General features: G+C 37.2%; 1 protein-coding gene and 1 long non-coding RNA gene across 6 annotated transcripts; both read right to left on the bottom strand.

Moving 5' to 3' along the window:
- LOC113726625 (uncharacterized) lies at nt 1-6,388 on the bottom strand. Of its 3 annotated transcripts, XR_011839133.1 has the most exons (10): nt 6,195-6,388; nt 5,782-5,820; nt 5,484-5,531; nt 4,647-4,672; nt 1,779-1,822; nt 1,556-1,692; nt 1,325-1,441; nt 841-913; nt 695-745; nt 1-407 (listed from the first exon to the last, which is right to left on the bottom strand). It is a non-coding gene; the product is annotated as an uncharacterized lncRNA (long non-coding RNA). The 3 variants fall into 3 exon arrangements; XR_011839132.1 differs by lacking the exon at nt 4,647-4,672 and having other exon boundaries at nt 6,195-6,387; XR_003457574.2 differs by lacking the exons at nt 1,779-1,822; nt 4,647-4,672 and having other exon boundaries at nt 6,195-6,387.
- A 1,574-nt stretch (nt 6,389-7,962) lies between these two features.
- LOC113726618 (ABC transporter G family member 1-like) lies at nt 7,963-11,962 on the bottom strand. Of its 3 annotated transcripts, none has more exons than XM_027250429.2 (8): nt 11,582-11,962; nt 11,141-11,220; nt 9,834-10,298; nt 9,654-9,740; nt 9,429-9,554; nt 9,119-9,313; nt 8,931-9,017; nt 7,963-8,849 (listed from the first exon to the last, which is right to left on the bottom strand). In XM_027250429.2, the coding sequence occupies exons 1-8, from the start codon at nt 11,928-11,930 to the stop codon at nt 8,205-8,207; spliced, it is 2,034 nt and encodes a 677-aa protein (XP_027106230.1). In that variant the 5' UTR covers nt 11,931-11,962; the 3' UTR covers nt 7,963-8,204. The 3 variants fall into 3 exon arrangements, with proteins under 3 accessions (XP_027106230.1, XP_071931104.1, XP_071931105.1); XM_072075003.1 differs by having other exon boundaries at nt 11,648-11,962; XM_072075004.1 differs by lacking the exon at nt 11,141-11,220 and having other exon boundaries at nt 11,648-11,844.

Below are 11,962 nucleotides of genomic sequence, written 5' to 3'. Positions count from 1 at the left end.
TTATAAAAAGTAAAATCTTTGCAACGTTTTAATAAACCATCAAAAAGTCAGAAAATTTGATTTATTGATGTCCTTGATGTCCTTCAAGGATCATCATCATTACAAAGAACTAAAAAATAGCTATATTACCGGTGGGAATAATGTAAATTACCTAGCAACAAGCACTCCTACCAAACCTGTGTGAATTCAATTTTCATAAATATCTCCATTTTTTGTTTAAACAATTTTGCTAGATGGGATTCCAGTAGCTGGCTCGTGGCCCTTTGAGTATTTGACCGGTTCATTCTGTCGTCTCTCAAAGGATTGCTGCGAGAAGTGGTGGTGCTCCCGTTACTGTCTGTACGACGATGTTTACGGCTAAGTTCTGGAGGTAAAATCTGCTTTACTTCGCCTCTTATGGCTTCGAACTAAAAGCAAGATTAATGAAGAAAGTAAGTTCCTTGATTATCAAAATGTCAACGAAAGAATGAGATGAAGAAAGGTAATAACTTTCTCAAACTTGAACTTTTGTGCTAAACACACACTCACGCACACGCACTCTGACAGCTCCAACATCTTATATTCTCAATTCTCTCTCATACAAAATATGCACATTGCAAGAGGTCAGAAATTGATCACAGCTTAAGAAAACATTTATATGTTAAGAATCAGAGTTTACAACAGAAAGATCATGTTAGAAAATGAAAGAAATTACCTCTTGAAGCAGCAGATCAACAAACATATGAACCTCTCTTGGCTCGTTGTGCTATCATAAAAGGAGAAGCTCAAAACATTAGCTAAACTTATGAAGGGAATAGATTTTGAACTATTCGCTGCAAAAATTTTACAGAATTAACTAACCTTAAACCCAGTTTGGTGTTGTAAACCTCGTCCGCAACATAACTGATATCTTTTGAGCTCTTAACCTTACATACTGAAAGAAAAAAATAAAGTACTCAATGGCTACTTTTTACATCAGATTCAAAAATTTATATTTACTTCAAGCAAGGATTCCACTTCCATCTTCCATTCTCTTAGGCAAGATATGGCCTCAAAGGATCTGATTGTGTCCATAATCTAGTGAGCTAGGGTAATAGTCCTCCAAAATTCACTACACAAATGTGAAAAGTAGAGTTTTTGCATGTAGAAACTGAAGTTTTGAATGAGAACAAGAAATTTGGCTTCTTTGAAATAATAATATGAGATAGATTTTGAGTCTCGAATCTAGCGAGCTAGGCTAATAGCCCTCCAAATTTCACTACACAAATGTAACAATTTTGCACATAGTAAGTGAAAGTTTTTGAGCAAGAACAAGTAGTGGAAAAGATGATCCAAAAATCCATACATGGTCCAAGCACTTCTCCCCAGCTACCCAGAAGGTGCGACAAATCACTGCAGGGATGAAAGCAGGGCCATACTCATAACCCCGAGCACGACCAGAAGAAAAGGAAGAAGCTATTTCCTGACACCGTTAAAGATAGGATTTTTTAGAAAGTTTTCAGAATTTAATGGAGATTACATATTCTCTAGTAGAATGCAGAAACAAACACAATAAAAACACAGAACAGAAAGTGACCTCGGTAATTCTTGGGATAGCACTTCGCCCAATGAAAAGAGATAATTGAGCGAACAGAAGAACAATCCCAGGAAGGACCTTTTCTCCTTGCACTCCCTGCGTCAAACTTAGATCTTGGCTACCTGACTTACTCTTGCCTGAAAGAAAAAGGAATCACTCATTGAGTTTTCTGAAGAATTCTTGAAATCCTTCTTGTACCTAGTGAATAGTTAAGTCTCTCAACTTCAATGATAGTTCAAGTTTTTCATCAAGAAGCTGACGGAAATCCTGAAATATGAAATCCATGGAAAAGACTGAGAACTAATCAAGAAGAACATAACAGGTAATCTTCCATTCCACGGAATCAGTATCATGGATTGCAGAATAAAGAACGAAGCCTCCTTTGCCACCCAAAAAAGAGAAACATGTCAAGAATTATGCAAATACGAACTTATGGGACCTGTTAAGCAACAACAATTGGTCACTGCCTACACAGTGTAGGACATCAATAGACTTCAAGATGTGGCTTTATAATATTGCAAGCATATTCATTACAATAAGCAATTCATTTAACACAAATCAACTAAGCATCAATACAAAATAAGTTTGTCTTCCTACATATGACAAAAGTTGTTCCTCGTGATGTATAAATCCCTAAACTTGTTAAACTTAATGAGTTTGAATCAATGTAATCTGGGTAGGAACACATTACCAGCATATGGCATTCATAAAATAGTGAATTGTATTTTATACAGAGAGAATCCACATTGTAGCTTTTCTGTTTTCTCCTTATAATTGGCAATTGATGGCAGGATTTGTGGTTGTTCAAGCTAGCAGGTGAAGGTATATTTACTTAAAAAATGGAACAACAAAACCTACTCCTCACCCCTACCTACAACACACACACACAAGCACAAAGGGGGAAAACAAAAAGAAACAGAGATTCACAATGAAGTATAGCAGCACAGGCATTCATGAAAACAACCTTGATCATTACCCGCCATCGTCGAAACAACCTAGTTATTGATGTCCTACAACACTCTGTAGGCAGTGACATCAAGAGACTTCAACCTTGTTACACAGTGTAGGGGCAAGCAGAAAATGTAGAAAATCAGAGCATAGGTATTCTAGAAGACAACCTTGTTTATTACCCCTCATCCCTGCCTAGGGGTGCAAACGAGTCGAGTCGAGTCGAGTTTTGAACTTATCGAGTCGAGTTAGGCTTATTTATATGCGAGCTCGAGTTCGAGCTCGAGTTCGTCGAGCTCGAAAAATGAAGCTCGAGCTTGACTCGATATAGAAAAGGGGCACTCGAGATCGACTCGATTATAGCTCGCGAGCTTAGCTCGATTTTGGCTCGCGAGCAGCTCGCCACATTAGCTCAAATTTTGTTCGATTTTTCGGCTCGTGACGAGCTCGAAATCAGCTGACTTTCTCCAAATTTAGGCAAAAAATAGAATTTTTGTCCGCATATTTTTGGTAAAATTTAAGAATAATAACAGCAATTTTCACATAATCTTGATTTGAGAGGTACAAATTATCCACTAATATAATCATAAACATATAATATATAAAAATCTAAATGTTCAACATTTGAAATTTTTAGTTACCAACAAATTTCAAATATAAATTATGTCTTCAGCAATTCATCGTCAAGCCAAACTGTAATTATGCTCTTCAACTCTAATTACATTAAGAAGCCAGAGAAACCAGCAAATGAGCTATCCAAAAAGAAAAAAGAAAGAAAGAAAAACAGCAGCCAAAAAAATGTCAAAAAATCAGCCTGCTAATTGAGAAATTGAGCACAAAAAATCGGCAAAAATATAGCTTTAACACAGCTAAAAATAAGCCATAAAAAGGGGCCAAACAACAACCAAAAATTGCCATATCCAAATTAACTAAAAATCCGTCTTTGTCAAAAAAACATGAACGCTCTACGAAAGTGCTCATCATTCTCCATCCTCTGCAAGTGTATCGTCACTGCTACAAACTCTCCATAGTCCAGAACTCCATTTCCATCAATATCAGCCTCAAGATGGGTTCCCCAGTCAATGTATCTGCTTCAAGCCCCTAAGTTGGACCACCGTAGAAGAAAAAACAAAAGAACATCACGGGGGTCCACAACTACCTCTTTTGCAATAGATCTAAAGCTTTGAATGATAAAGCTTTGAAAGGATGGATCTACCGAGCAGGGGAAGAAAGAAAGAAAGCTATTATCCATAGATCTAAAGCTTTGAAAGGAGGGGGCTGCCAAGCTGGGGAAGAAAGAAAACGGAAAAGGAAAAGAAAGAGAAGCTGAGTACATACCTGCAAAAGCTGGGTGGAGCTGGTGGAGGTGGAGCTGGCGGAAGTGGGAATTTGGAGTTTGGGAGTTGGGAATCGGCAGGAGTCGGCCGAGGAAGTGAGGATTTGGGAATTAGGTAAATCGACGGAGAAAATGAGAAATAGTCATAAACTTGTAAATTTTAATTGATGTAGGGGTATTTTTATAATTTCACAGTTATTCGAGCCTATCGAGCGGCTCGTCGAACTATCGAGCCTATGAAATAAAGACTCGTACTCGGCTCGTTTATATTAACTAGCGGCTCGAACTCGGCTCGAGCTCGGTCAACACGAGCTCGAGCCGAGCTTTGACCCGAGCTGCTCGCGAGCAGCTCGGATCGTCAGCAGGCCTATCCCTGCCCCTCCTATTCCTTTTGATCCCCATATTTTAAAATTTTATTGAGAGACTTTCAAAGGAAATATGACATGCAATTTCAGAAGTCGTGGCTTTACCGAAAGCCACAAGCTACCAGCTCTTATCAGCAAGACATTCATACAGCCTTGAATCTGCTATACAAATTTTTCATACATTATTCCCAAATTTTTAAGCCGTTTTTTAACTGGCTAGGTTGACATTGCCAACCAAAATAAAGTTCCAACAAAAGGCAAACTACAAATTACCTAGGAAAACAACTTAATTTACTCTCCTTGCCACTACTGAGTTGATAAACAAAAAGAAAAGTAAATTATCAATAAGGTTGACAAATAAACAAAAACTAAAAAAACAAAAACAAGACATATCTCTAGAAAAAGGGAACAAGTAAAGCTACAAGCCAAACAGCAAATGTACAAGCAATAACATGTCTGAGTTGAATTCTGCAAAAAAAGAAATTGAGCTTTAGGTTCTGGCAATGTATGATTCTCAAACAGAGAACTCAAAACAATTAAAAACGGAGCAAGTAAAACAAGTAAAAGAAAATAACTTTGGATCTAAAGGAAATAGGATGCCGTCACAAATTTTCACCCTTCACTTTTGTAAAGACCAATAACAGGATAAAGAGAGCAGAAAGTTACAGTAAGTTACAATGAAAAAAAATCTGTTCACAAAAAAAAGGGAAATTAAAACATATCGTCAAGGACCATTCATTTTTATTTAACTCTAAAAGTGCATTTACTTTTTAAACCCCTATAGGCACACACAAAAGCCTATTTCTACTTTTTCGGGTTAAAAGAAAACATTTAGACAAAAAATTCTGAAACATAGGAGACAAAAAATTGGCGGAATGAAGAAAAAAAGTGTAAAAGTAGGTGCATTCTAGTCCAGTGAAAGCAAAAAAATTTCTTATTCGTAAAAGGTTTATGGTCAAATGTATCACCATTTCCAATGTGATTTCTAACATCAAAACTTCAACTATATTACCCATTCACTTATCATATCTCAAGTGATAAGTCTTGCTTCAGAAAACTTCCTGTATCACCAAAAAATACACTACCTCGTTTTTCAAATCAAACAAAAGAACTGGAGTAATTTTCTACATGCATACAATTGATTGTTCAAAGCATATTTCCAAAGCCATTCCCTATTAATCCTTCGGCAAAATGTTGTGAAATATAAGATATTTCAATCCAAAAAAGTACAATAATAATGTTCTTGATTATTTAGAAAAGGGTATGAAAAAATGCAAACCTTTTTTGACTTGCTAAACCGTCCAGAACATTATCATCCCCTCCTTCACTGCTCTCCATAAAAAAAAAATCCCTAAATTACAGCAACAGCAAAAAACCCAAAACGAAAACAAAAAATTGTTTCACCAAAACATCATAAAGAGCACAATACATTATAGGGAAGTCAAATTATTCCTTCTTAAAGCAATACGAAAAAACAGAAAAAAAAAATCTTAGAGATGAGAGTAAAAGCATACGAGAAAAAGAATTTGCTTGAATCTGGATTTTAAAGATAAGGAAAAGTCGTGGAAGACACTTACCTTGAATCTGTAGTCCATGTAAATATTCAACCTTTTCACCTACAGCACCATAGAAAGTACAATCGAGTATTAGGAAAAAAAAACCCACAAAAATCACCGATAAAGATGACAATTTCTGAGAAGGAGATGAAGAAAAGTTTAAAAGGGAAAAATGATCTCCATATATATATATATATATATATATATATTGCTTTTATAATGGTGGATGATCCAGTGTACTCATGATTCAACTGATGAGAGGAAGAAAGAATGGGTAGATGGCGGTGTAGAAAAAGACTGGAGAGATGAAGAGAAACTAAGAGGAGGAAAAACATTTTGACATTTCTGGGAGAGAAAATCCCGAATCTTATTTTCTTCCCAAAGAAAGGAACAAAGAAAAGAAAAATGGAAGGGAAGAGAAGCTCTGGAGATACCCTTTAACTTGTAAGATAAGAAGAAGCCCAACGTGTGACCTTTGTTTTGTCTTGCACTGTTATTTAATGTTCAATTAAAGAAGAAAGAGAAGAAGTGAAAGACAAAGAAAGGAGAAAGGGAGAAAGAATCGGAGAAGAAAGGAAGAAAGACGGAGCAGAAGCAAGAGTATATGAGCGGCGCAAGTGAAGACCCTCAGGAACCCTACCTATTCATCAAGGCGTGAAATCTCAATTTTGTCCTCAATTCAATTCATCAGCTCAATCAACGGAGGACTACCATCAATCAGCCAATCACAGCACGCCACGTCAGCAATTGGGTTCAATTGGAGGGATTGGCATTCACACATTTACTATATATGTTAATAAGATATATCCTCCAACGTATAGTTTGCAAGTAACAGACTACTGGTTTTGGTAATGATAGTTTTGATCTTTTCTTATGAATCCACAGATTCTTCTTGTAGCGTACGTATCATATCTTGCTATTATATTTTCTAGGTGGAGAACGTTTCTTGCATGCCCCAAAAAATCATTTTGCATACCTTATCGTATATATATTTTTGTTGCACAACATGCTTATTATATAATTAAAAAATAAAATTCAGGTAATATGCAAGAAACTTTTTAGAGTTTCCTCCTTTTGGAAAGGTCCCATGACACGTGTATAAGAAACAGATACCATGCCTACACGGAAGAGAAGTAGCCGTCCCTGGTAGGTCACGGCCAAGATTTGATAAAAAAAAATTGTAAGGTTCAGATTTCATCTTGTATCTCTTTTTTAATATGCGTGAAATTCACAAAATTTTATTTTAAAATTACACATTATTAAAAATAAGTTATACTGCATGTAAACACGATTATGTCGTGTGTAAAATACACGTAATCTTCGGGACAGTTGCTTCTTGCCCCGGTCCATGCCTACACATGTTACACTTTTCGTCACCTTCCATTTTTGCACTAATAGTTCTACTTGTCTTATCACTGCTAGGCCAGCGAACGAGCAGGTAAAATACTGAAATTGACGTCAGCCCTGGAAGTTCTTACTGTAGCTTCTGTTTTCCACGGAATGCATTCTAGTTCTGGGCTTGGCCCCTGTTGGGGTTTCTATCCCACATCGGTCTTGGGGGGATTGGGGGTTGGGTAGTTAAGTCCCTGGGACATGCTCAAGAGTTGCCGGCTTTTGAGTACTGTTCTAGGATTAGGTTTAATTTCTCAAGTTCTCGTTTCCGTAAGAAGCATTCTAGTTGGGTTGGAGGAATTTAATGGGATTGTGTAGAGCTACGAACCATCTTGGCATTCTACTAGCGATTTGTGAGGACCGAGGAGAAGTAATCCACTTCAGTACTTAAATTTAATGGATTTAGATTTCAATATATTCAGATTATTTGATAACCAAAAATTAAATATCTGAATTAACTAAATGGTACTGAATTTTGTAGACAAAATTTGCTTCCAAAATTAAGTGTTAAGCTATTTATTTATCATTGAATGTAATATGCACTTAAATGTATTAGATTTAATGTTTAACAATTCAATAACTTAATAGATTCAGATTTCAGATTTTAAATTTCAAATTTCAGTTTTATTAAACGCACCTTAAACGTAACCCTTTTTCCCTTCCGGGGAGTAATATATTTGGCTTCATGACGACATCTTTTGGATCACGTGCAAATTCGTTGCTCTTAAAGAAATAGATTCGAAGAATGACGATCGTGATTTCTTTGACGGATAATTTATTTGTAAAAATTGAAGCGGTTCGCTTTAGTGATTAACAGCTAAAACTTTCTCAATTATATTTAGTTCAACTCATCCAACTCCAGGATGGTTCTTGCTTCCAACAAGAGAAATAAAGACTCACCTTAATATTTGGACATGCTAAGATTGATGTTAGGCCAGTAAGTAACATACTACTGAGACTAACGAAACGAGTCTGATACAGAACCTATTAAATCTCCAGCCAGAGCTTCTTTCTCTTGGCCCTTTGAAGTAGCCTAGTGAGCAATTCACAAATCATTCTTTCTTATACGAAAGCCCCAGGTGAAAACGTTTGACCAGAGGTTTAATGCTTTCTCTTACTTTGATTATCCCGAAGAATAAGAGCCTGTATATGATCACCATTAGAAACAAGATTGCCAGATCAATCCACTTGGAGTAGCCCCTCTCAACTTGCCATGTATCTCTCAAAATAGTTTCACCATCAATCAGAGAAGATCCACCCATCATCAACTCATTACTGGGAAATTTCAGCCCTTCAAACTCGTTCTTGTATAGGCCTTGATATGCATACCTATGGAAGGAAATGTAGTAGATTGGATATTTCCAAAATATTTTTGGCAGATCATCTGGTAAACGAAAGAAACCGCCACTCAGCATCATTACACCTTGAGTACCAGCCCCAATAATCAATCCCATTAGGAAATTTGGTACCAAACTTGCTACAATCATCATGAGGCCTTCAACCAACACAATAGAAGCAAAGAGTACCATAGTGAAGTAGAGAAATCTTTCAGTTCCCCGGTGCAGTCCTACCAGATAATAAGCAATCACTCCGGGAATGACAGCTATGAGGAACAGGAAGAGAACTGATGAAACTGTGTTGCTAATAACAAATGCTGCAACCCCGTAGTGCCCATTCAATCTTTCTCGTTGAAAAACCTGTATGCATTTACTTCACAAAATTAATCAGGATGGTTGTTCTGTGACAGAAATAGAGCAAAAAATGAATGTTCTTCTGACCTTTATTTCCTCCACAAATGATGGGAAACCTCCAATACTCAAGAGAGTCAATAATGATGCTACAAACATGAGCATTGAGGCTCTTGCCTGAACAAAATGGTAACAAGCATTTCCAAATAGTAGAATATGGATGCAGGGGGAAGTAAAATTAGAAAAACTGCTAAATGCATACGAAAGATTTGGCTTACATTAATGGAGTTGTAACTGTTTCCAACATTGTAGAAGACGGTACCTAAGCCAAAAGCTAAAGTGATGTATATAGCAAGACGTAGCCAGTAGTAGCCTAGGTCACGGTACATATTCACAAATGACCTCTCTGTCAGGACAAGGCACTGCATAAAGAAGCTAGCACGTCTCCTCTTCTTCGCCATCACTCGAAGTTGCTACAATACATTAATTCAACATTTGCATTTTTAAGGTTTAACATATTGAAGAATGTAAAAGGAGTTGCTCAAACTTTCATATACTATCGCTTCTAGCTTGTTCAGGAGAGCTTACTTGTCCATTTATCTGTGCTACTACACTCAGGGTCAGGTTATATATATCAGATGATGTGTAAGAATCGACAAGCTTATCGATCGCCTCCCTTGTGGTGGTCTTTCCTTCAGCAGCTGACTCAATGTCCTACACATGGTTTCGATGTTTACCGAAATTATAAGCTTGACACCCCATATACTATAGAGGAGTGCTGCATAACTTAGAAAAGGGCTGTTATACACTTACCTCATCGAAATCTGTGTTTATCATTCTTATATAGTGATCGGCTGGATTTTGTAGACCAGGGCAAGAGAAACCATTCCTTGTAAAAAACTAAATTGACAACAAAAATTAGTCATCCGCAATAACTATTTTCTCTCAGATCAAAGCAACCAAAAACCAAAGTCCAACACTAATCATACTCACCTGACTTGCTGCAAAGGAAGGCCCAAAGTATATGGTCCTACCTAAGGAAAGGAGACAAAGGTTGTCAAGTAGGTTGCAGACTTCTGTACTAGGCTGATGCATTGATGCTATTACTGTCATCCCATATTCCTTGGCAAGTTCAACAATTCGATTCATGACATAGTATGAAGCAGCACTATCGAGTCCACTTGTCGGCTCATCCAGGAAAAGAAGCTTCGGTCGCGTCAACATTTCAATGCAAATGCTTACTCTCCTTTTCTGTCCACCGCTGAGACCTTTGCTTCCCCAGCCTCCAATTCTGGTGTCAATACAACTCTGCAATCCCATTTCCCTGATCGTCCTGTCTGCTCTGTCTATTTTCTCTGCCTTTGACATAGTGTTAGGCAGTTGGAGCTGAGCGGAGTAGTATACAGCTTCTCTTGTGGTTAAAGTCCATGTCAGGATATTGTCTTGAGTCACATAAGCCTGAAAAAAGAAAAAGATTATACAGGGCTATACATTTAGAGATCCTTTTTCTTTAATACAGAAAAAGTATCATTTGGTAAGACTCGTACATATAGAACTTTCAAGAAATCTGTTACTAAATTTCTTTGTATTTTGATTATAATCACGCCTTCCAAAATCTGGAATGATTCATAAAAACCTCGGGGGGCAAAGTCTAATTTTTTAAGGATATACATGAAAATATTTAATATTGAAAACGGATGTACAAGTATTTCCAAAAATCTTGGGGGGTCAAAGTCTAATTTGTACAAAGACAAAAGCGAAAACTTTAATAAACTTTTAAGGAAATACAAAAAGATTTGTAAAATTTTTGAGGGTGGCTCCCCTTTCCCCCTCCCATAAATGCCATAATTAAATGAAGTATAATTATTTTACTTTTTTTGTTTGGATTCAAATTCCAAGTTATTATCGATAATTTTCTATCTTAAGAGTGCCCGAAGATACAATTCAGATGTTGATGGAGCTATAAATGCAAGATAGAGTAGTAATCAATAATATTATTTTGTGTTTTGCATAACTTATATGGTAGGTGGATGCGATTTAATTGTAGTAACAAGTGTCTAGAAAAATCCCACATAAAAATACATCATGATGTTTAAGACAATCAAATCAGCCAATCTGACAGGAAAGAATTTCAGACTTCGGCACGTATAAATCTGGTAAACGGTGTGCGTTTGTTTGTTAGTCAGAATGTATTGCCTCATGCATCATTACTATAAGCATGGTGAAAGCGTGGTGCATCATTACTATATATTGCCTCATGCTGAAAGCGTGGTGAAGAAGAAGTATTAAATTGGTCATACCGACGTTCCATAAGCTAGCTGTTGCATTCGGCCGTTAACTAAAATTTCCCCCCTTTGCTTTGATATTGAATCAAGCCTTCCTGAAACAAGCATACCACCATACAGAGTTGGAAAGAACTTTAGTCTGGGTTTCATGCCACAAAATCCCCTGCCATATTTGTTATTTAAGGCCTAAGAAAAGGACAATCTAATTGGGTTTTGGCCAAGCCATTAGTATTTCCATCTAGATTACGAGGACCAAGTTTTGATGCCTTGCAGACTGAGGTTTTAAAAAGCCTGAAGTAGTTGGTATAAATGTAAGTTCTTTCAAAGCAAGTAGATGTTGGATGTCTCCCTGCATACCAATTTTTCTAGCCTAGAGGGAGTAATTGTTTTGAGATATATAACAAGGAAACATGTGAATTCTGGCACGTAAAAGATTGAGCAAAAGACTCGTAGCACCTGCTAGAGCATCAAGCAGCGTGGACTTGCCACAGCCAGAAGGACCCATAATGGCTAAAAGTTCACCTGGACGTGCATAGCCCGTGAGCCCTTGAAGGATCGCTTTACACCCCTTCTTACCATTAGGAACACTAACCCACAAGTCGTCCCACGTTAAAAACACGCCTTTGCTGTTTGAGTTAGATTTACAGTAATCTGGACCAGCATTTTCCTTTCCATCTTCATGATCTCCATCCACCTCTAATGGAATCTTGATTTCTGAAACAGTAGTATGTGGCGAATTCATCAGCACATCAGCACAGTCGTCGTTGCTAAGACGAGATGGGGAGGCGAGATTTGGACAAGCCATGCTGAAGTAGTTTCGGGACTAGGGGAGCTAGC

The sequence above is a fragment of the Coffea arabica genome, chromosome 2c, assembly GCF_036785885.1.
Source record: "Coffea arabica cultivar ET-39 chromosome 2c, Coffea Arabica ET-39 HiFi, whole genome shotgun sequence".
Taxonomy (NCBI): Eukaryota; Viridiplantae; Streptophyta; class Magnoliopsida; order Gentianales; family Rubiaceae; genus Coffea; species Coffea arabica.
This window is presented reverse-complemented; position numbering and strand designations above follow the sequence as displayed.